Source organism: Vipera berus (assembly GCF_964194415.1).
Source record: "Vipera berus genome assembly, chromosome: 10".
NCBI classification, from domain to species: Eukaryota; Metazoa; Chordata; class Lepidosauria; order Squamata; family Viperidae; genus Vipera; species Vipera berus.
The window spans coordinates 15,551,002-15,576,039 of record NC_138213.1 but is presented as its reverse complement, the minus strand read 5'-3'; the positions used below and the strand labels follow the sequence as shown (position 1 = coordinate 15,576,039).

At 42.2% G+C, this 25,038-nt stretch overlaps 1 protein-coding gene across 1 annotated transcript in view; it reads right to left on the bottom strand.

The window, feature by feature from the left end:
• Positions 1–4,785: 4,785 nt before the first annotated feature.
• Positions 4,786–25,038, bottom strand: part of GAN (gigaxonin) — a 30,610-nt gene continuing 10,357 nt past the window's right edge. The window contains exons 2-11 of the mRNA XM_081335718.1: positions 24,406–24,520; positions 22,546–22,896; positions 20,554–20,771; positions 18,748–18,869; positions 16,062–16,174; positions 15,784–15,933; positions 11,992–12,128; positions 11,314–11,442; positions 8,106–8,215; positions 4,786–5,784 (exon numbers count right to left, since the gene is read on the bottom strand). Coding sequence (XP_081191844.1) covers positions 5,594–5,784; positions 8,106–8,215; positions 11,314–11,442; positions 11,992–12,128; positions 15,784–15,933; positions 16,062–16,174; positions 18,748–18,869; positions 20,554–20,771; positions 22,546–22,896; positions 24,406–24,520 — 1,636 coding nt within the window. The 3' untranslated portion in view covers positions 4,786–5,593. The remainder of the gene's footprint in view (positions 5,785–8,105; positions 8,216–11,313; positions 11,443–11,991; positions 12,129–15,783; positions 15,934–16,061; positions 16,175–18,747; positions 18,870–20,553; positions 20,772–22,545; positions 22,897–24,405; positions 24,521–25,038) is intronic.

Here is a 25,038-nt window from a genome sequence, read left to right as displayed (position 1 = left end):
TCAACAACTCTGTTCTCCTTAGGGCCACTTAGGGCTAAAGAGTTTCTCAGCCTGAGATGGAACCATCTATTAATCGAATAAAATAGATTAATACAATAAGCAACATTGTAAGCTGGCATTCTGGGATGTTGCTCTCTGCCACCATTTGTAATAGGAACTACATACAATTCCTAAGAACCGGGCCAGCCAATTACTCATTACCAAGTATGATGGTTCTGCCCTGGAGAGAGGCAGTTCTAGTGCATGTGTGGATGCAATCTTTTCTAAGCCCTATGCCGTTGGCTTGCCCTAGAGCAGGGGTCTTCAAACCTGGCCCTTTTATGACTTGTGGACTTCAACTCCCAGAACTCCTCAGCCAGGCATTCTGAGAGTTGAAGCCCGCAAGTCATAAAAGGGCCAAGTTTGAAGACCCCTGCCCTAGAGTCTGTTGAAATAAAAAGGAACAGGACTCATTATTCATTTCCAAGGATGGCACTATTATAGCAAAGGGACAGAACTGCCCATTGCAGAGAGGTTGTCCAAGGCCATTTGGACAAAATTAAGACAAATGAGAAGAACTTGCACAGTTGTCATTTAAACAGTTTTTACGGTAGACCTCATTACCGTAATATCCCTGCACTTTAATTGATGAGTTTAGAAGCACCTGTATTGAAAAAGAACAGCAAAAAGTTGGCACTCACTGCAAGCTTTTGTAGTGCATTGCTTGGGACAAACATCAGCTCTGTGATTTTGAAAACTATTGAGGTAACTATGGAAGAGAGAAGATACATTACACAAGCAAATCTTCACATTTGCATCTTTGGAGGGTGTTTTAATCATTTCAGAGCTAAGACAGAGATAATACGAGGAATGGAGTGTCTTTTTCACCACCGTTCATGCTTGTTTTTTTTTAAAAACAAAATGAATGTTTGACTATTGTAAACCAGACATTCAGAGCCAATTTCAGCATGCCCTGTTTGTTGATCTTTCCAAACTCTAAAATGCAATTTGCCAAAGGCGGACAAATCGTTGTGACTTGTGTTGTAAAATAGGTGAATCACAATACACTCTGAAAAAAATATATATGAACAGCTGCTGTCCATGCTATTAGCGGCAGCCTAGGCATATGACTACTTGAAAAATTTCAGGATATGGGAATAACATTCTGAGCTAAACACAATGGAACTTTTTTTTAAAAAAAGAACCAAGCCCCCACCCCACCCCAGGACTTTTAAAAAGTAAAACTAAACACAGCAAACATGTATAAAATAGTATTGGGAGGGAAAACCTTCCTGTTTTTCTTCTTGAATTACCTTCTCCCCAGCAGAAACGCAGATTCAGGACCGATTTTTTTTTTTGAGAGGGGAAATCTCTTCCTTCATCATGAAACCCTGCTATATATAAGCGAAGCAGCAGCAACTTGATTTTAAGATGCAAGATTGACTGGCTTGGTGTCTAGTTTGGCATCAAGACCTCAAGTCAGGAAAATATTCTACGGGCTGATGGGAATCATGTTGAATCACGGCACAATCTTTATGAATGAAAATCTTAAGCCAAAGTCAGCAAATGAATCATATTAACTGAACGTATTTGTCCGACAGAATTTCCTTTATGAAAAGCTTCTTACGTAGTTCCTAGAAAGGTACCAATTTAATTTGTTTTGGGATGCCATTTACTCTTGTAAGCAACTATCAGTCATATTTTAATTGCCCAATCAGCCCGCTATACCCCTTAATGCAATGCTATTATTAAGTGATGTCACTGCAGCTGAAGCATTGTAAATTACCTCCTGTGCAAAAAAGTCAAAAGCTGGCTTCTAGAGAAAACGAAAGGGAAAAACAACAACAACACCGTAATTGCATATCTCCTTACTATACCTGTTTGGTTAGCAAGGAACTTCGTCTTTAATATTTTGAAATGAAATTAACTCCAAGCCCTTTGATTCTCAAGGAAACCAAGCAAAGATCCTTCCTAACATCATTCAGTTCAAAAGTACGGAGTCTTGCTTCTGAAGATGGTGGTCTAGCATTTTATAGGTACACCTAGGCAACAATCACTACCAAGAATTAGGAGAGTGCACGTAAGAAGATAAAGAGAGTTTTCAGTCAAAGGAATCAATGTGCTTTTGCTGAGGACTTCCAATGGAGAGGAGATAATAAAAACAAAAGCAAAACTTAGAAACGGCCGACTTGAAAACACACACTTCCCATTCAAAAAAGAGGAACTGCCAATAAAAAGGAGAGACAGAACACCATACGGGTGATCACCAACATTCAGCCCATTTCAGGTGACAAATGCTTCTCCTTTTCTTATTTATTTTACGCTTTCCAATCCATTATTCTTATTTTGCTCCTGTTGGAATGGAATCATACTGGAGGGAATCCCAAGAAAAGACAATGAATGAAGAAATGGGATTGTTCTCTAGGTTTTGGATATTAAAAGACCAAGGGATAAAAGAGAATATTTGTAGCTCGGGGTTGAAATGAGGGATCCTTGGTGCTCTCTGAGCTTGGTTGTTTTCTTGCAGATGTTTCACGACCCAACTAAGTAACATCATCAGTGCTAGCAGGGAATGGGGGTCCCTCTCAAATTATATTCTGGTGGCTTGACCTGTCAAGTATTGGTGAGGGTGATCTTAAGAGGTTCTTTGGTTGGGCTGTTTACTGTTAGCTTGTTTGGCAGATCTTTGATTGGGGTATTGTTTACTTCAATTGTTTAGATCACGGGTCGGCAACCTGCGGCTCCGGAGCCGCATGCGGCTGTTTGAGCCGTCTCCTGCGGCTCCCAGTCGCCCGGTGAGCGCGCACCTCTTCGAACGGGCAGTGGTGCGCGCGCACCTCTCCAAATGGAGAGTGGCATCGCCCGTTCCGAGAGGTGCGCGCGCACCTTTCCGAAGGGCGGAGGTGCGCGCGCACCTCTCCCAAACTGCCGTCCCGTTTGCACAGCTGCCGCGTTCGTCCATGTTTGACGAACACGGCAGGTCTCCAAAAGGGACAGCACGCACCTCTCCAAAGGGGAGACCCGTCGCCGCGCAGGTGCCTCCCATTTTGCGCACGTGCAAAATGTTTTTTGCACATGCGCGTGAGTGGGCGCGCGCGCACGCACTTTTTGCGGCTCCCACTTTTTTGTTTCTGTGATGGAACCGGTTCTGAGTGGCTCTTTTCCTTTTTCCGGTTGCCGACCCCTGGTTTAGATCAATAGAGCCAGAAGCAACTCAAGGAAGGCCTTGATGAGTGTCCCTTGCATTAAATTGCCAGGAAAAGTGGTTGGGGATTGTCAGGAGGGGAAATAGTGGACTAGGAAGAAAAAGACCCCTATTCCACTAAGACAAGAGAGAAGAACTATTAGAAGACTTTTGAGGACAGGGGAGTCCAACCTTGGCAACTTTAAGAGTTGTGGACTTCAACTCCCAGAATTCCCCAGCGCGAGTCTTAAAGTTGCCAAGGTTGGACTCCCCTGCTTTACAAGATGGAGTGCTCTAAGGAGCATCTTCTCAAATCTTCCAAAGTATTTCTGACGTTAAAAAAACAACAAAAACCCAGAACTTGGAACAATATTTGCAGCCACTGGGACATAAATGTGCATCCTTTATCTAAATGTTGCATGAATGGACTTTTTGAAGGAAGAACAAGATCCAGCTAACAGATGGAGAGCATGGTGAGCATGTGCTTCTGATGTGAAAACAAGCCCTCAACAGTTTGAATGGTTATAGATCGGTGAGTAGACCTACGAAGGAATGCATAGCAGATCGTGTCTTGCAACAGAAACAAAACTTTAAAATGGGCTTAGGATTTGATTTTGACCCTCGATGTTGTCTTACTGTTGTCTACCGATTACAGCCTGTCAAAATATGGACTTTCTGAGATCAGGTGGAGAAAGGTCCACAATCTGGAGGTCGACATTCCTCCTCCAGAATGTGGAGGAACGGGGACCTTCACATTCTGAAACCGCAAGTGTTGAGACCCCAACCTTCTGCCACGAAGGACGATGGGAACTGCATTTCAGGAACATCTGGCACCCCAAGATGTGCTCTAAGACATCCACAGAAAATTCCACTGGATTCACATTACTGTAAACCAGGGGTCTTCAAACTTGGCCCTTTTATGACTTGTGGACTTCAACTCCCAGAATTCCTCAGCCAGCATGCCTGGCTGAGGAATTCTGGGAGTTGAAGTTCACAAGTCATAAAAGGGCCAAGTTTGAAGGACCCTGCTGTAAACATCTGGCCCAATAATATGCATTACTGGGCACACATGTACAACGAAAAACAATGTTGCAACAATGCCATTCCAGCATCTGCAGAGCAAGACCATGGAATATTTCAATGGTTTGACCCCTTTTTTTTTGTTTTGCTTTCAGGTTGCAGAGCTTCATTAACAACGTAATAAAATAATCCTTAAGTAGAAAGGTAAACAGTATTGTCACTAGCAAATTATCTATATTCTAATTAAATATTAATATTTATGATCAAAAAATAAACTTATAAAATGGAAAATAAAAATAAAACCTTCACTGTAATGGTATTAACAATATTCAGCACAATTTTCTTAGAAAGAGGTAATTTTTACACCAACCTTTGATCCCCATATAATTCTCCAGACAAGTGTCTGAAACGTATTAATAATTTCACCGACCCCTCTCCCGCTTTACAAGATTAAAAAAAAGATCATCTGCTTTTCATCCGTAATACAACCGTTTAGGAATATTTTTTTTTACTCCTGGAAACTTGCAGCATCTTTTATTCATAATGTTTGGAAATATTCTCCTTGTGTTATCGCTCTTCTGACCCCGGAACCCCCCCCTACCCTCCTCAAATATATGCTATCTGCCCCATTCGTAACAATGTATGGCACTTCTGAAATTCATCACCACCCATCTCATCATTTGAGATCCGTTCCTGAGGTCCACAATAGCTGCAAGGTGATCCACAAATATGAAAGATCTATGTAATCATGTTTAGTTCCCTTTCACGGTACAACACTTGGCTTGGTTTAGAGTTTAGTCCATTCCATTAAAATATATATATATATATCCTAGTAATAATAAAAAAAAAGTGTGAACAATGGCTTAACGTGTCATTCTGTCCTTTCGGGCAGAGGCCTCCAAATTGCAAAGTAAGCTGTGAAATCAAAGTTCACTTGCCTGTTTTCCTCCCAGTGGAGCTAAAAGTGTCTTTTGGCATCGCAGGGAGATTTGATTTTCATTCAGTGTATCGCGTGCCAACCATGCTGCCCTAGGTCAGCACAACGTTGCTACTCACAACCAGTCCCCCTCGGTGAAAAGACCTCCTGCAGTTGGTGCCCCATTTCCACAGGTTTTTATTTTACACTATTATTCTTCGTTGGGAGCAAAGGCACAGCCCCAGCCGTGCGGCTTAACCTCTGTAAATAACTGGACCACTCACTGACTCCCATTTTTCCACAACGAGCCCCAAAGAATGGGCCGAGGCGTAAGCATTTGAGCAATTAAAGAAAAGTTAGAAGGGTTATCATACCAATGCCGAGCATACTGTTTAAATTTCTGCTGCAAGATGTTTGCTTCTCCATTATAGAAAGCTATAGCATTACAATGGACTTTCTCTTAACGCTCTTCCCGGCTGCTGCTTGAAGGACGGTCAAGGAGAAGGGACGCGGGCACGGAGCGAGAGGAGTAACCCTTGTTGGAGTTGCAGACGGAAGAGTTTGCAGTTGGCTATGCGCAAAGCTGCGCATCCGGTGTGGCGAAGGTAGGATGGGAAGAGAGGTTTCGTAGGGTGCCACGTCCCGGTGCTTCTTCGGAATTCTCGAACGTAATCGTAGCTGGTACCTATCGAACGGCAGGGTTAGTTTGGGAAAGTCGACAGCCTCGAAGAAGCCACTTTGAAAAAAACGAAAAGCCAAACCGAATTCAACGGCAAGGCATTCAGTACAGAAGCGTTTGGCATCTTTTAGAAAAGTCAAACGTAGAGGTAGATAAAGTTGAAAGTCACGCTGCTGAACGCTTTAAAGCAGCCCTGTGGTTTTGTTTTTTTTTTAACTTGCATAGCTTATTTATTTATTTGATTGACTGATAGATTGATTAGCCCTTGGCCGTACCAAAGTGTGACGTTCCAGAAACAAATGATTACTAAAATTTGATAAAAGCAACTTAAAATGGAATTAGATAAAATACAGTTTAAAATGAAATTGGAATAAAATGAAATGAAATGAAATTGGGATAAAATACAGTCTAAAATGAAATTGGAATAGAATACAATAATTTAAGATATAGATCAAATATGATAAAATTATATTTTGGTGTCACCCCTGCAATCTACCCCAATCAGGCCCACATACACAGATCTCTGGTTTCTCTTCAGATTGTATAAATCTTTCACCTTTTAGATTGCTGAACACTTAATTCCCACAGCACTATCTTAGGCCTAAAGATGTAGTAGGCTGTATTGCTATCAGCATTTTTCTCATCTTTCCTATCTTCTCCTATTGATTTACGATTTATTTGTATCTTATGATTAATGGTTAACTATGATTTATGACCTATGACCTATTATCTTATTGTTGTATCTGTTTCAATGAAAGAGAAGGATTTATCTAGTTTTGTTCCTACTTGGAAACAACTTCTAGACTTTTTGCTTGAAGTGGGGGAAAAAAATAAAATTCTGATTGTACGTTTTGCTGATTAGAACAGGGGTCCTCAACCTTGGCAACTTTTAAGACTTGTGGACTTCAACTCCCATAATTCCTCAGCCAGCAAAGCTGATTTTGTTATTGGAGAGTTGGCTTAAAATGTCGTCAAAGCAAAATACTGAGGTTGTATTTTTTTGTGTGTTTGTATTTTACTGCACTGAAAAACATCACAAGTCGGTATTTGTCTTCCCTTTGCACTTCTTTCTTTCAATTTTTTTTCTTTATTTTTGTTTTATAACAAAACTTAATAATAATAAAAAAGTAAGCCGAAAAGAACTCCTACCAAGTGAACTATTCACAAGCGTGAATAGTTCACATCCCAAGAATATTAATAGTATAGGGTCTCTTGCTCGAGCAGGGAATGGACTAGAGGACCTCCAGGGTCCCTTCCAACTCTGTTATCCTGGTATCTGTATCTGCTTTTTAAACTGTTTGTTGTAAAGGGTTGGAGAATAATTAAGGAATAAGACGTGAATTGCTTTGCCTCTTGCAAAGTGGCTGGTATTGAGGCATTTGAACCAGTTTCTTTGGGAAGACGCCAGCTGCACGGTTAGTAATGGAAGACTACGAGGCGCCGTTCGATGGCGTAATTTCTAATGATCCTGAAGGGACACTCTGATTTTTAAGAGTCTGTTAGCAATCTGTGCCAACCTGGTAGAGAATGCCAGAAGCCATTATACATTGGCAGAAACATCTGTTCTGAGAATGCAAATTGGTATGGACCACCAATGATAACGAGCATGAAAAAAAACAAAGCAAAGGCCAGTGTCCAGCTTCTATAATCGGTACAAATGAACTTGTCCTGCTTGTCTCCTTCCCGAACGATGCTCAAGTAAAATCTTTCGTGGCTGTAAGACTGTCTTCTCTGCAAAGATCTTCAAACTCGGCCCTTTTATGACTCATGGACTTCAAGTCCCAGAATTCCTCAGCCAGGCATGCTGGCTGAGAAATTCTGGGAGTTGAAGTCCACGAGTCATAAAAGGGCCGAGTTTGAAGACCCCTGTCTTAGCGGTTTGGTTTAGTTTTTTGATAACCCAAATCATATTGCTTTCAACTGGATTAAGCAGCTCTGGTGTATTACCAAAAAGGGCACAACCAAATGAAATATTAAGATGGGAAACAAAGGGGGAATATTTAACATGGTGATTAAGGGCAGCACCTATAAATCAGTGTAGCTTTCCAAAAGACACTTAACTGGAGTAGTTGGTGTAGTAATGGCCTACTTGTGACTGAGGATAAACTTGCAGCTTGATTACTGAAGAGAAATTTACATTTTTAAACAAGAAACTAATCGTATTTCACACATCCAGCTAAACTATAAGATGTGAAGGTCCTTGAAGGCCCACCCCGGCCTTTTAATTCTGAATTTTAACATTTTGTTCTTGCTTGAGTAGCCTAACTTGTAGCAATGCGATGTATGATTAAAAATACAACAACCGTGTTACCGGTTTGGCCACTGACCTGTATCCAGATCCCCGATCACATATATGCTGGCCCCGATAGGCACAGCTCCATACACAAATGAGGAACTGGCTGGGATGCATAAATTCTGATCACTCAGATAGATCCATCTGCAGAGAGAGGCAACAAAGGAAGACTTAAAAAAGAATGAATCTATTTGCAAATTGCTCACGGGGTGCCCTAAAATCCTTCTGAAGGATTTTAAAACCAATGCTATACTTCACACCGAGGTGATGATCTGCTGGAAAACTTTCTCAATTTTTTCTCAAATATTCTCAGAATCCTCTGTTGCAGGCAAGACAGCAACAGGTGGATGCGGCTTTTATAGAATTTGCAGACGAAAGCACCAGAAATAGATTTACGTACTTCCTGTTTTGCTGCATTTCACGCTTTATTTAATACGCTGGGCGAATCAGTGACAGAGTGCAAGTTCTCTCGTACAGAGGGTTTGACATTCGACTTCCTGTTCCTCCTGATCAAAATATTTCAGGAAGCATCTCTGGAAAATATTTCTAGCTTGAATCTCAAAGAATCACCGTCAGGTACAATAAACAGGGCTGGACCAAGCTAAGCAGCAGCAGCAGCATAAAAGGCGGTTCAATACAAGATTGTTTTGCATTTGTCTTCATCACTTTCTTTGCTTTCATGGTTTTCTTACCTCGATTTACGATCCACATTTGAGTCCAAAATTATCGCTGCTAAGCGAGGCAGTTGTGTGAGTTTTGCCCCATTTTATGACCTTTTGGGCACAGCTGGTAAGTGAACCATGCTATTATTAAGCTTCTGCCCCACCTCCACCGACTTTGCTTGTCAGAAGCCGGCTGGGAATGGTGATCATAGGACAGTGCAACCGTCATACATGCCAAGCGTCCGAATTTCGATCTTCACGAATTTCAACTCTGAATGGTTGCTAAACGAATGACTGTAAGTTGAGGACTAGCTATATCTGCGGAGCCTGAACAAGGTTATTTGGAAGAAGAGAACATTCATCCAGTCATGAGACAGGATGGCCTCACCCCTTCAGGCAGAGATTTTAGATCATTATCAGATGGCTGAAAATTAATATTGGTTGCTGCTATATATTTTACGGGAAGCCATCCTCCTGGCACTGTCTGTCACCTCTGGGTAAATACCTGGTCTCGACCTGAATATCTCAGCCCTGAAGGGTGGAAATGTGCAAGGGGTACAAGTCCCTACTCCCCCAATTTCAGGCAGCAAAGTATCCTGCATCAATTCTTCAATATTCCAATTTGAGAACCAGAGAAGGTATAGTAATGGTGCAGGGTTAAGGAGTTACACATCCAAAAAAAAAGTTTGGAATTCAACTCCTGTACAGAATAGCACAAGAGTTACAACAACACAAAAGTTGACTGAGCAATCCATGGTAATCAACAGGAGATCCCTTCTCATAAGCTAGTAGCCATTTCCTGAAATCCTCACAGCTTCTTTTGCAGTACCAGAGCGCCCTCTTCTGGCTGATAGCAATAAGACATATTGCATTGCAGATACAGGAAGCCCTCGACTTAACGGCCACAACTGACCTCAACATTTCTGTGGTTAAGTGAGACCTTTGTTAAGTGCCCCATTTTACGACCTTCCTTGCCACAGTTGTTAAGCTGGTGACACGGTTGTTACCTGAATCTGCCTTCCCCACTGACGCTGCCGACTGTCAGAAGGGCGCAAAAGGGGGGAATCTCGTGGCCCTGGGACACTATGACTGTCATAAATGTGAGTCAGTTGCTCATCTGGACCATGGAGTTGCTGCATTGGTTTTAAGTGGGAGAAACGGTCATAAGTCACTCTTGTCAGCGTCACTGTAACTTTAAAAAGTCACCAAGCAAACAGTTGTAAGTCGAGGACTACCTGTACTGTAATGACCACAAACATGCCCAGAGCACACAAAAAAAAGCTTAAATGACATTATTATAGTGCTACTTCTCCGATATTCAATATTATCATGTCAGGTATTAAGAAGGCACTGGACAGCCTGAAATGGTATAGGGTTTCTTGCCTGGACTAGATGACCTCCAAGGTCCCTTCCAACTGTTATTGTTGTTGTTATTATTATTATGTATAACCTACTAGGGTTGTGCAAAGAATTCAGAAGAGCTCTTGGATTCTGGAGTTGAAATCCACAGAGCAGCCAAGTTTGAAGAACATTGTTCTTACAATAATGTAGTGGCATTCCAGGAATCCCAGCGGGATTTGCTTCTTAACCTGGTTTACACAGAAGAAGGCTTGCCCTTGCATTCTCAGACAAGGAGGAACACCGTTCAAGGAGGTGTATGAGCTTTCCAAAGGTTGCAGCAGGTTTCATGGTTCATACGCTCTGTCTATAGTCATGTATTCCTCAATATCCTGCACTTGATGCTGTAGGATTAACTTTAATCCCTCTTAGTTTAGAGCGTCCATCCATCCAGTGGTGGGATTCAAATAGGGGAACCACCGGTTCTCTGCACGGATGCCGCTTCCAGAAGTCCATTCTGGGCCTGGGCAACAAAAAATTAGCTACCGGTTCTGCCGAAGTGGTGCGAACCGGCTGAATCCCACCTGTGTGTGTGTGTGTGTGTCTGTCTGTCTGTCTGTCTGTCTGTCTTCAACTCTCTATCTGCACATTACTTTTCTTTTATATTTCATTTTAATTAACTGTGATTTCTGTATTCCACATGCTGGTCTACAGCCGAACAAAGATTTGATTGATTGATGCTTCAACGAAGGATGCTTGGCTTGCACTTAACATGCTCTGGGAAGCTAGTGAAAGTTTTACGCAACCTTATAAAAGTAAGGATTGGAAGCCATGCAATTTATAAATCATTGTAGATTCAGATCAAAAATCAAGCTGGCTAGACTATATATATTAATACTCCTGCCACTTTCTTTGTACGAGGGCAGGCTGCACTCAAATGTTCTAATGCCGCAAGATGCATTTCCTTTGAAGGGAAAGGGCTTTAGCAATTATTTGCTTCCCCCGCCAAAGACCCAGATCTGAAGCCAACTGAAGAAACCAAGTGACAAGACTGAGAAGGATTATCTGCAGAGATAATCAATCAAAAGCGACTTTATTGGCTAGAGGGAGAACAACTGACAATTCCCCAGGTTCAGCTCTTTTAAAAATTGCTCTCCTTCGGTGAAGTTGCCAAGGACCAAACAAGGCAACCGCCAACCGTTTACAGCGTTGAAGAGACTGCGTTGCATGGCAAAGAGTTACCTTTTGAATTCATCGTGGTAGAATTCAGATTTGCACGTCACCATCTCGCTGGTTTGGTTATCATCACGGCTTCTTACTCCGCCAAAGACGTAGAGCTCTGAAGCCACGCCACACGCCACGGCCCCAAACCTGAAAAAAGACACGTAAGCATGTACATTAGCTCAGCACTCATGTTACTAGTCCCTTCCCATGTTGTCTTGGCGATTTCACCCAACCTCATCCAGGGTTTGGTGGGAACATTTCCTTAGCACAGGGGTAAGGCCACCTTGGCTCTTTGATGACTCGTGGACTTCAACTCCCAGAATTCCTGAGCCAGCACAGCTCAGCTTGGAAACCTCTCCTTTTCCCCTCAGCGTGGCTGGCTCAGGAATTCTGGGAGTTGAAGTCCACGAGTCATCAAAGAGCCAAGGTTGCCTACCCCTGCCTTAGCATAAGCTGCTGCCTTGCTATTCCTGCCTCTTATTCTCCTGCACGGCGAAGGCAAAGTCTGACGAGTAAGAATCCTTTGCTTTCGGGGATGCTAGTTCAGCAGCGTCTAACTTTTGTTTGCTAAATTTTTACGGCTGACCATCTCCCAAAGGATTTTAGTCTATGCAAACTCACTAAACTGGTTAACCATTCTTTTTTTTATGGCTGTTATCTAGTAACCTGGGCAGTAAATCTTAATAACTTACTAACCTCCTTTCTTTCAGTGGGCAGATGGCCGTCCACTGCTGAGTCCTCGGGTCATAACATTCCACGGACTCAAAAAGCTTTCCATAGGAACCACCTCCCATCGCATAGATCTTCTTTTTCATAGCTGCGTAGCAACCGATCTTAACAATGAGAAGGCAAAACATCTGTTACACAGAGCAGGGTGTGAGCCAATTTGCCACAGTGACCCAACGAAAGGCAGTAACACAACAGTAATGAACTTCTAAAAGAGAAAAGGGAAGTCCCCTCCTGCATTAATCGACAGGTGGTTAAAAGATCCCATTCCTGAGACAATTCAAAAATAAAAAAAATAAATAAAAAAGAGTTCGTAAGATGAGTGCTTTAAAATCTGGATCGCTACTTGGAACAAAGGAAAGAAACTCCAGGAGGCCGGCTCTACTGAAATTTAGCTTTTCTATGTAATGTTTTAAGCATTATTTCTCTTTCTGAATTGCCTGGAAAGAGTTTAATTGGTTATATCAGCTCTAGTGTATTTTGATTCACAAAAGATTTTACCTTCTCATACCGTGGGAAAAAAAAGAAAGAGGAAGGGGAAAGAGAAGAGACAAATCTCTGTTGTGATCAACATAAAGAACGCAACCATGTTAGATGACGACCAGAATTTTATTCCTTAGCTAAAAACCTTTTTTTTAATATTTTGAACACCCTCAATCTTTTGATTGATTGTATCTGACTCTGAGGCCTCCTTGTAGCCAAGTTGGCAGACTGCAGGAAGAAAAAAAAAGAGGCCATAAACCAACTGTCAAACCTGCAGGAGAAGTTGAGGAAATATTTCTGCTTTAGATACATGAAAGCAACAGACAGGTGTTGCTTTGATAAAAGAAATAAGCAGGTGTTTCCTCCTAAAGGTAGAATTGCCAGAATTATTTAAACAGTGTATCTTGAGACAAGCAGCCAATTAAAAAGGTCCTTTATCTATTACTTCTTTCTCCCACAGTATTTTATTAAATGTCATACAGAATTGATAAGAGACCATAATTTGTATATTTGAAGAGATGGTAAAAATCTGTGGAGCCTGTCACAGTCAGCAAGACGTGGTCCAGCTCAGCATCAAGTTCTTTAATTATACTTTCAACAGGCTTCACTCAGCTTTCCAGAACTATTCAACGTCTTGCTTTTGACTAATAAGACCCTTTTATATGGAAAGAAAACAACCAAAGTCCCTTGAGTTGCCAGACCTCAAAAATGCTGCCTCAAAAGATCTTCAAAGCAGATTGCCAACATAAAGTTTTAAAGTTTTGCAGGAGGAAGCAGGTAAAAGGCACAACTAGACAGGAACCCTAACGGGGACACTGATTAATTCAAAATTCCTGACTTGGCCTGACTACGTTTTGGAAGGCAGCCCTTGCATATTATTTCCCCCCCCCCATTATTTAAAGCTTTTGTTATTTTTATATTAGATTGTGCCTGCCTGCCTAGGCTCTGGGAATCCCATCTCGGTATCAACTTGTAAGAATTCTTCTAGAACAGGGGTCTTCAAACTGGGCCCTTTCATGACTTGTGGACTTCAACTCCCAGAATTCCTCAGCAAGCGTGAGGGAACTATGACCCTTTTATGACTTGTGGACTTCAACTCCCAGAATTCCTCAGCCAGCGTGAGGGAACTATGTCCCTTTTATGACTTGTGGACTTCAACTCCCAGAATTCCCAGCGTGCCTGGCTGAGGAATTCTGGGAGTTGAAGTCCACAAGTCATAAAAAGGCCAAGTTTGAAGACCCCTGCTCTAGAACCACCAAAGGAGCTTTCAAGTTGATTTTTTTCAGTGCAATTGATAGTTCTGAGGCCGTTTTTAAGAACCTCCACTCTTCTTTGGTTTCACTGCTTTCAATGGTTTTTTAAAAGTAGTTCAGGAGTTGAGTCACGGCAACTGGCTCTCTTTTCCTTTTGGTTTGAAATGTTTCTTTACTTATCCAAGTAGCTTCTTCAGTTCAATCTTCGCTGAAGAAGCTCCTTGGATAACCAGCAAAACATTTCAAATCAAAAGGAAAAGAAGTCCAGTTGCCGTGACTCAACTTCCAGACAGGTCTACTTGCATGACTGAGAACCTTCGCTGGCTTTTTAGAAATTTTTCTGAGATGCACATCGATCCTGTTTGGAGGCTGAGGAACAGGGAAGAACAACATGAAGTGAACAAAAGGAGCCTCTTCTTGTTTTTGTTTTCCTAACTGGCTGGGCGAGATCTTCCACATGAAGCTACTACTAGCTTTTCAAAAGATGTTTATAAAAACTCACATGGCTACTGAGATGATAGGAGCAGATCTGTAGGGAAAATAGGGCAAACGCTAAAATCATTTCCCTGGCTGGGCTTAGGGTAGCCGTCTCGAAACAAGCAATGGCATAAATCACTCAAAAGGCCCATTTGCTGAAGCTTGAAGATCTGGCCCCAGTCTCTATTTCACTTTTTTCAACATGACAATCAACCGCCAAAACATCCTTTTACAATATTAATATGCGATGCAAAACCTATTGGCAGCTGCAGCGGCTGCATCAACAAAACGCTTCTGAAATCTTGCCCAGAAAATGACAGGGACCCAGTCCAGGAAGTCAACAGGAGGACTCAACACTGACTTGACACACAATTTTACCTTGACCAACCAGCTAGTTGAAAGGATTACTAAGAAAAGTCACTAGTTATTCTCAGCCCATTGCCTGATACCAATATGCACAATTTTGCGGTATCAAGTCAGGGAAAAGATCCGGGATTTCTGAGACACGTGAATGAGAAGTCCCCTATCACAGGAGTCTCCAACCTCTGATCTGTGGACCAGTACCAGGCCGTGGCATGCCAGCAACTGGTCTGCACAAACAAGTAAAAACCCCATCCGCGAGATGCCAGGCAGCACACAAAACCACGCACCCTCCGGTCCACAGAAAAACCTCTCTCCACGGAACCGGTCCCTGGTGCCCAAAAGATTGGGGGGCCTCTGCCCTATCAGGAATTGAGAACCTGCAGCCCTTTGAAAACACGAACTGGAGAACTGTTCTCAAAATCTTTGAATTATTTGTAGTTATGGCTGGGATGTGTTGGTATCAAAGTCCGATAACATTTAGATGGCCATAGGTTCCTCTATTCAAGGAGCTGACTGAGAGACCAAACCCCAGTTGGTATGGCTAGTCCCTGGAGCAAAGTTGTAGCAAGACAACTTTAGGGATTTATATATTTAATTATTAAATGGACTCCAGAAGATGGTAGAGGACAGCAAGGCCTGGAGGAACGTTGTCCACGGGGTCGCGATGGGTCGGACACGACTTCGCATCTAACAACAACATCATATTTAATTGTGAGGACAGCCAACTCACAACTCTGGGAAACTTTATAACTGACTTATAACATTCCTCAATCAGTCCTGAATTTTCCTTTATTTCTTCCCTGTTCCCTTTTCCTTCTTGTATCTTATTAGATAGTGTACTGCTTGCAGAAGCTGTGGCTTGGTTTGGTTTTCAGTCTGTGCAACGGCAATTAGTACGTTTTGGTCTCTGTAAGATAAAATTTGGCAATAAGCGCCAAAGAGATGGGCATCTTTTTTTTTTGAAATAGATTTTTGTGGGTTGGGGAATGGCACAGAAAGAAAAACTGAAGAAACCATAGCTTATTTATTGTTTTATACCTAAAATTGGTAAGAATTATTTTTTTAAAAAAAAATACAAAACCTGTCAGATGGAAAAAAAAGGAGTGGAAAAAAAAGAGATGCACTGCAGTGGTTTCAGAAAGAAATATGACCAGCTTGCTTTTTTTTCCTTTTGCTTGCCTCTTACCTTCCTAATCATGGTTAAGTCCGGTTGCTTTGTCCATGTCCTATTGTAAATGTCATAGGACTCCATAGAAGTGAGCACCTGTTCTCCATCCTCACCTCCCAAAACATACAGCACCCCATCAATCTCGACCAGACCAAAATTGTGCCGTGCCTATTGGAAATATGAGGTGTAAAAAAAAATATGAAATCTTAATCATGCAGCACTGTGAATTTTGTTAGGTTACAATATAAACTATGGAGTGTAATAGCAAGTACCACTTGCAGAAAACTGAAAGCTACCTCGGTCATTGGTGGCAAGGGGCTCCATGTATTTGTATCTGGATCGAACTTTTCGCCCGAGTTTAGTGTAGTTTTATTTTCATCCTGACCTCCCAGGACAAATAAGAATCCCTCTGAGGAAGCACACAAAGCAAAGATACATTTCAAAACACGAGTCATAATGGTGGCACGCCCGAGCTGGCGGATACATTTTATAAGAACAATCCACAACTGAATAGTGAAAGGATTGGAATTAAATGACAAGGAGCTGATTTGAGAGACCAAGCCCCAAGAAGTGCGTCTTCAGATTTTAATAACAGAGTATAAAAGAGTTGGAAGGAACCTTAGAGGTCTTCTAGTCCAGGGGTCAGCAACCTGAAACAGTGAAAGAGCCACTCGGAACCGGCTCCCTCACAAAAGGAAAAACTGGGAGCCGCAAAAAATATGTGCGCATGCACGTACATGCGCAGAAAAGGGTTTGACTGAAGAGTGGAGCCAAGGCGAGATATGCACCTACCCTGCATATTTGAATTGATTGGTTGAACCTTTTTAGTCCCACTTTTTTTTTTTGGACTGCACATGGCAGAGGACTGGGAGCCGCAGGAGACGGCTGAAAGAGCCGCATGGGGCTCCGGAGCCACGGGTTGCAGACCTGTGTTCTAGTCCAACCCCCTGCACAAGCAGGAAGCAAATGGCTGACCAGCAATTCTTAACAACCACCAGCGCTGAAGCACCCCCACGACTTCTGGAGGCAAGCTGTTCCACCGATGAACTGTTCTCGCTGACAGAATTTTTTTTCCTTAGCTCTAGGTTGAATCTCTCATGATAAGATTCCATCCATTACTTCCTGCCCTGCCCTCAGATGCTCTGGAAAATAGACTTCTTCCTAGCTGGCAATAAGATTCCTGTCCAGCCAGGCCACGTTGCATGTGAGAAGCGTAGGCTGAGTGTGACCTTACAGCCAATCAATCAACTCCAGAAAATTTTGTCCAGATCTTCTCATGAGCATGACGATTGATATGCTGGACTACATCTGCAATTATTTCAGTAGGCACGAGTGATTAATCCAGCAGATGTAGTGGGCACCAAACTCAGCATCAGACTAAATTATTCATTTATCTTCTTGGGTTAGGCTTAGTATGTTTTGTGAACATAGCCACTGTGGTTTGTTAAATGTAGTTAAGAAAACTACGGTTGAATATAATGCATGTACCTAATTACTGGCTGTAAGATGTTTAACAAGTTTCTATTAGGCACCAAAGAAAATGTATAAGGCCAAAAGGATTACATCAAAAGAGTAAAAGGCTTTGGAGACTGAATTCTAAGCCTCCTTTAGGCACGAATGCTGGCTGGGAGACTCTAAGCCAGTCATTCTCTTTCAGCCCAAGTCAACTCAGAGGGTTGAAAATAGGAGGAAGAAGGAATATTAGGGATATTTGCTGTATTGGGTTATATATAAAAAAGGCAGGAAAGAAAGTGTGTGTTATAAAAAATGTTTTGATTCCAGAAAAAGTGAAGAGAAGAGCAACAAAGATGAATAGGGGACTGGAGGCTAAAACATACAAAGAACAGTTGCTGGAAATGGGTTTGTCTAAGTCTAGTGAAAAGGACGACTGTGTGTGTGTGTGTGTGTGTGTGTGTGTGTGTGTGACATGACAGCAGTCTTCCAATATCTGAGGGGCTGCCACAAAGAAGAGGGGGTCAACCTATTCTCGAAAAACACCTGAGAGCAGGAAAGAAGCAACGGATGGAAACTAATCAAGGAGAGAAGCAACCTGGAATTAAAGAGAAATTTCCTGACAGTGAGAACAATTAACCAGTGAAACAGCTTGAGTCCAGAGGTTGTGGGTGCTCCATCACTGGAGGCTTTCAAAAAGAGACTGGACAGCCATTTGTCTGAAATGGTATAGGGTCTCCTGCTTGACTAGAAGATCTCCAAATTACCTCACAGCTCTGTTATTTTATATTCTGACTATATTCATAATCAATGAAGAAATATTTAAAAAATAGCAAAATATATACAACATGACTGGGATCCTAAGACAAGGATACACATGTTTATAGCACTTCCTTGTCACAATGTCTGAGTGGAAAATGACAGCATCTGAAAAAAGAGTGCTCAAAATGGCCAGATAGCCACGTCATATCGCAATTTAAGCCGCAACCCTTTAATTCTTGCGCTTACATCGTATGTGCATACAAAATGGTCAGAGATCAAACTGTGATGCTGTATCTACAATCTTGCCTGTTCTAACGTCCACAAATATGTGCCCTCTGAGGAAATGGAAGCGGGGAAAAAATATTTTGGTGAAAACCTACCATACCTCTTAGAATACAATAGTAAGAGGATAAAACTTGGAAAAGCTATGAATACGTAAAATTTCCCACTAATCTCTTTTGGCTTGTATTTATTAGACAAAAACAGATAGTGCCTTGGTCACCTAAAATATTTATTTAATCGATATACCACATGGGTTTGGCAAAACTAATATTTCTTCCACCTTCCTTCCTTTTCCAATCTCCCTTCCTTCCTTTGTTTTTTCCTCTAGAGAGAAGTTAATTATTCACAGGTTAATATTTAAGGACCAGGTTAATAAATAAGGACCAGGATCTGATCCAAAATAGCTAAAATATTATTTGACTTTACAAATATTTAAAGATTTCTATGCTCTTTTGTTCAAGGAAAGGAAGGAAGCATTTGTCCCACCTGCAGAAAGTACACTGTGGTTTATCCTTGGTGTACTCAGAGCAGCCAGCTCTATCCACAACTGTCTGTGACGATCATACAAAGGGCACATGCATCGCACTGCGGCTGAGGGCTTCCTGGAGCTGAATAGAAAGAAAAAAACAGAAATTAACTCGTTGGTATAAGGCAATTCGCTGTTAAACGCTTTTAAAAAGTGCTCAGCTCTCTGTATTAAATATTTCAGGAAGACTTGGCCTCCAGTGAATAGGCTGCACGAACTAATCAGTACTGGGAAAGCTAGTAAGAAGCTGAGATAAACATATCCCGAAGCGAGCCTTATTTTATTTTGGGGAGAAATTATAATTTGATATCTGGCTATAAACCAAGTCTCAATCAGAACACAACAATGCTTTTTGTGTGTGTGTGTGTGGGGGGGGAGGTGGAACAGAGAAAGAAAATCCAGGAGAACTCAAGTTACTTTGATATGAGAGTGTTCCACCTTGACACTTTGGTTAAGAGATTTAATCCAGGAAAGGATATATAGTATCTGGATGATTGAGTTTTCATTTATATAAAGGATACAGTAGATTACAATTTGCTTAGTGCATCTTGATCACTAAATGTCACCCAGCAAGAATCAGCTCAGGCTGATCATTCTTTGCAGGTCCTACAAAAGGTTTACGGTGTTGACCCGGAATTAGGAGACAGCACAGGAAGTATCAACTGTGAATATGTGCAGATGGCCCTGCTGTCTTTGGGCACTTGCAGAGTCATGGATGTGGGGTCATGAAAGGACAGCAGGGAAAACACCCAGTGTCCTAACCCACCCGAGAACGTGCGACGTCTTTAGGGAAACACCCAAAAGGGAACATTTTTAGCTACTTCTGCTTTCTCTCTTCTTATCTACAATGTGCCAGACTTACCGGGTGAAATTTTTTATCTTATGTGTGTCAACTTTGCTGGGTGCATTGCTTATGTAATCAGGAAGAATAAATACAAGGATTTCTTGTCATTCGGGGCCTCTCTCTTTTAGAGGAGCCCGCCTCTGTTCAGCTGCATAAAAACTTACAACTTAAAGGCAACTTCTGGGTTCCCTGTATTTTTTTTCTAAATCAAGCAAAACCTCAGAACCTGCATATGAGTGGGGCCAACTTTAGGCCCAAAAGCTTTTCTGAAAGTAAAATATGACACTTTGGCTGCCCCGTGCCATTTCACCATTTTTAGACATGATTTCAATATTAAAAAAAACGTGATGGAAGAGAGAGACTGGAAGGTGCCAAGAGATTCCCCCAGATCTTGGCTTGATGATAGAGACGGAGCTAAGCCCCAGGGCTGAGTGATAACTGTCTCAAAGTAATAGAAGTAGTGTAAGTTTCAAACTCACTGGATTCTTGGTCTTTTCCGGTCTTGCTTTTCTTCTGGCAGATGTTTCATTACCAAGCCAGGTGACATTGTTAGTCTACCTCAGAGGTCTTCAAACTCGGCCCTTTTATGACTCATGGACTTCAACTCCCAGAATTCCTCAGCCAGGCACACTGGCTGAGGAATTCTGGGAATTGAAGTCCATGAGTCATAAAAGGGCCGAGTTTGAAGACCCCTGGTCTACCTGAAGATGGACTTAGCTTTATAATGAAACATTCTGCAGGAAAAGTAAGCTCAGGTCACAGAGGACCCAACCATTCCACCCTAAGCGCCATTTATTCTCTACTACTGCAATCTCAAACATTTCTTTGATGCGAGTATTTATTCAGATTTACGTCTTCTTTCTCTTTTTTTGACCTCTTCCCTGCCGAGTGAAATCCATGGCTACTTCCCTGAATTACTTACACTCTTTCTTCGCCCCCAACGGTCACAATGCACTCCGAATATCCTCGGGGTTTAAAAGAAGCAAGCATTGCCTCTTCTTGCTGGGGAGGGGTGAGTGGAATGTTGTTACATTCTTTGACAATCTCCCGAACCAAGGGCTCATTCATCATTTGTTCACGCAGGTAAGTAGAGTCCAATCCAGTGACCCACACAGCCGACATAACATCCTTCATATGAACCTGGAGAGCCACAAAGGTAATGGAAATCACAAAGTGATCCTAACTGTATGAACTTTATAGACAAATTCCATTGACAGACTTTTACAGGCAGGGGCAGCACTTATAACAACAATAATAATAATAAAGTTGGAAGGGACCTTGGAGGTCATCTAGTCCAACCCCCTGCTCAGGCAGGAAACCCCGTACAATTTCAGACAAATGGCTGTCCAGTCTCTTCTTAAAAACTTCCACTGTTGGAGCATTCACAGCTTCTGGAGTCAAGTTGTTCCACTGGTTAGTTGTTCTAACTGTCAGGAAGTTTCTCCTTAGTTCTAGGTTGCTTCTCTCCTTGATTAGTTTCCATCCGTTGCTTCTTGTCCTGCCTTAACATCACGTGGGAGGATACGGAATATAGTTGCAGAAGGATGCACTGGGCAGAACTATCTCAAAATGGCAGGAAATCCTGCACCAAGTTTCATCAACTGTACGCAGAGGCAGGGGTCTTATATGAATTAGAGAATAAACAGTTCCAACTACTACTCTTGTAATGAATGAAGGCATGGGGGGAAAGGGGTGCCTAATGAAGAAGAAAAAAAGCAACAAGAAATACAGACCACAACTGAGCCCAACCTTTCTGTTGTTAACTGAGACACTTGTTAAATGAATTTCGCCCATATTACAAGCTTTCCGGCCTGTTATTAAATGAATCGCTTCAGCTGATAAGCCAGTAACCCGGCTGTTATACGCATCTGGTTTCCCCATTGACTTGGCTTGTCAGAAGATTGTAAAAGGGGATCACATGATCTTGGGACACGGCGATGGTCATAAACACGAATCAGCTGCCAAGCATCTGAATTTTGATCACGTGAGCACGGGGATGCCGCAAAGGTCGTAACAGTGAAAAATGGTCACGAGTCATTTTTTTTCCCCCAGAGCTTTTTGTTGTGACTCAGGGCCAGCCGGTGGGTCCGACAGCCGGGTCCGATGTATCGGAGGACTCAGATGTGGGGGAGGAGGGAAACGAACCGGCTGATGATGATTTGGAGGCTTTGCAGAGTCCTCAGCCGGGGACCTCTTCTCAGCTGTGTGAGCCCGAGAGTGCGGAGGATGATGACCCACAGCTGGCCCTGTTCAAGGACGCCCGACGTAGGAGGCAGACGAGCAGGGACAAACAAAGAAAGACTATGGGACTCCTCGGGAGGAGGCACAGGGAGACCACGCCCTGAGCTCTCTATAAAAGAAGTGTTTGGGGAGGGGCTAGTTGCTGAAAGCAACTTTTTCGTTTGAAAAGACAAGCTCTTGTGTTTTGTTATCTGCGTCATTAAACCTTGGCAGAAGCCTTTTAGCCTTGGACGCTTTCCAGACTCGTCTCTTAATTAGGGGTTGGGAGAAGAGGGCTGGTCCAGAACACTTTTGTAACTTTGAACAGTCACTAAATGAGATTGTCAGTGAAGGACTATCTCCACTGTGTAGGATAACGTATGAACCACAGGAACGGGTAGATTCAAAGCAGAGCAAACATTAAACTGGTAATGACCGTGTTCAAAAGCAGGGAGCCAAACGTCATATGTTAGAAGCATCCAAATAAATCAACATCTGCAAATATGTTTATGCCAGGGCTCTTCAAACTTGGCGACTTTAGGACTTGTGGACTTCAATTCCCAGAATTCCTCAGCCAGCGCTCACGGCTGGCTGAGGAATTCTGGGAGTTGAAGCCCACAAATCTTAAAAGCTGCCAAGTTTGAAGACCCCTGGTTTATGCAAACTTCTTAAAGGTTAACTTTGAATTCCATACCTTTCTTAATTCAGGATCGTGAGAAATCCACCGAATGACCGCTTCAAAAATATGTTTTTCATCCCCAACGTTTAACTTCTCCAAAGACAGCACTTCTTTTAGTCTTTGAGGTGTGAGTTCGAGGAATTCCTCTGTGCTGCTGACATCCCGGAAGTGTGTTTCAAGATACTCCGAGGCCAGGTAGTGAACGTGGTGTAGACAGTAGTGTAGTGCAAAGTCCCGAATGCCAATACAGTTCTCAGCAGCAATGCAACCCTCCAGAAACTCACAACAGAGTTTTTTAAGGTCTGTAAGCAACAACAGGTCAGCAGCTTGTACCACATCCTGAATGGTCTCTTCACTTAGCTTGATCTAGGTTCAAGACAGAAAAATACAGCCGGTGATGAACACAGCCTGAATCAAACGCCAGATAGTTACCCCTGCTTTCCACATTAGCACCCAACTGCTTTTTCCTGGTTTACTGTTAAGACTAATAAAACATGTAACGGTAGACTGCAAGAAAAATACAGAATTACATGTGAACCTGTCATAGCAAGCCCACAGGCTTTCTTCTTCTCCAACGGGTCCACGTTGCTGGCCATGTCACACTGAAATATATATTCCACACAAGGATCATCCAATGTTTCCTGAAGTTAGGGGAGAGCTGGTGACAATCCTGCACTGTGTATAATTCTCATCTTACCTGACCTCTTTGCTACAAATGGTGCAATGGTTATCTGGCTTAGGTTGCTTAAGACAGGGGTCCCCAACCTCCGGGCCGTGGACCAGTACCAGGCCACGGCATGCCAGCAACCGGTTCCGCACAAACAAGCAAAGCCCCATCTGTGAAATGCAGGCAACACACAAAAATACACCCCCTCTGGTCCGTGGAAAAACCTCTCTCCACGGAACCGGTCCCTGGTGCCCAAAAGATTGGGGACCTCTGGCTTTAGAAGGGAGCAAAAATAGTCCATGAAAAAAAAACTAAGCCTGTTTTCAGGTATTAGCCATGACATATAAACCTGTCTTTTGGATTACTGGAAAACATAGGAAATGTGTGGTTTCCCATGTAAGTTGCAACCTTCAGCAAAGTGCTTGGCTGGCTACTGCAGAAGTGAGAATGGTCCACTTGGACTTCCAATCTTCTCCAGCTGTGTTTTCTGAAGGGGTTCAAAGAGGATAGGTGCTCCTTGGCTTACGGCCATAACTGAGACCTTATTTCTATTGCTAAGCAAGACAGTTAAGTGAGTATTTTATAACCCGTCTTGCCAGTGCTTAAATGAATCACTATAGCTGTTAAGTTAGTAATGTGGGGTTCTTCAGCGAATCTGGCTTCCCCGCTGACTTTGTTTGTCAGGAGGTCACAAAAGGGGATCACATGATCCTCTGGGACACTGCAACCGTCATAAATATGAGCCAGTTGGCAAGCACCTGAATTTGATCGCGTGACCATGGGGATGCTGGAAAGGGCGTAAGGGGGAAAAAAGAGTCATAACTCACTTTTTTTTCCAGTGGGGTGGTCGCTTTGAATGGCCACTAAATAAGTGGCTGCAAATTGAGAAGTACTTGTGTATTCAGAATTCAACAGAAAAAGCACAATCTCTTTGAACCGTCACACTGATGCTTAAGAATGAAAGGAGCATTTGACAAATTGGGGCAAAGTCTCTTTTAACTTTGCAAAGTTTCCAGTGATCCATCAGGAGATTTGGGGAAAATGGCCAGGATACCTCTGCTTTATGAACGTATTTCTGAGGATATTTAACTTACAACTCTGTGGACTAACTTTTGACTAGCTGTGGACAGAATTGGGACTGGACACCCATCCACGCGCACAGAATATTCCTGAAGATATATGTAGGATCAATATTAGTAAAAACATACCTGACCACTGAAGATGTAGTCCAGAATCTCTTTCATGGTATCAACAGATATCCCTTCAAGTTCAATTTTATACACGGATCCATCATCCTTGGGCGAATTATAGTTCAGTTTTGTTCTGTAAAAGACAGATTTCCATTTTAAAAAGCAATAGGAATCGGGCAAAGATTTCAGAAAATCATCCATGAAAATCATTCCAGCTTCCAGCTTGTTTTCAATTATATAATCATCTACATTATGTTCTCAAAAATTCAATAATAGAAAGCCCTCAGTTAATAACTAGTAACACTTCATGACAATAACTATTCAAATGTTCAGTGCAGTGTCATGGTATTAAGTCTTCCATTTAATGAAAAATTGATCTTTTTTTCATTTCTTAAGTTTCAGACAGATGTGTGTTTTGCTAGAACCATATGGTTATCTGAATATTCATACAGAATAATTCCAAATTATGTAGTGATACATTTCTCCAAATCCAACAAAATATAAAACTATGCTGGCAAAACAAGCCTCTGGCAACAATATTCAATTTGAAGTAAGGTCATGGCCCCTTTGCTGTACATTGCATGAATTGTCCAAGCCAAGTAATTAAAGAAACTCACACCAATCTTTAAATTTCAGGGACTCACAATTTGT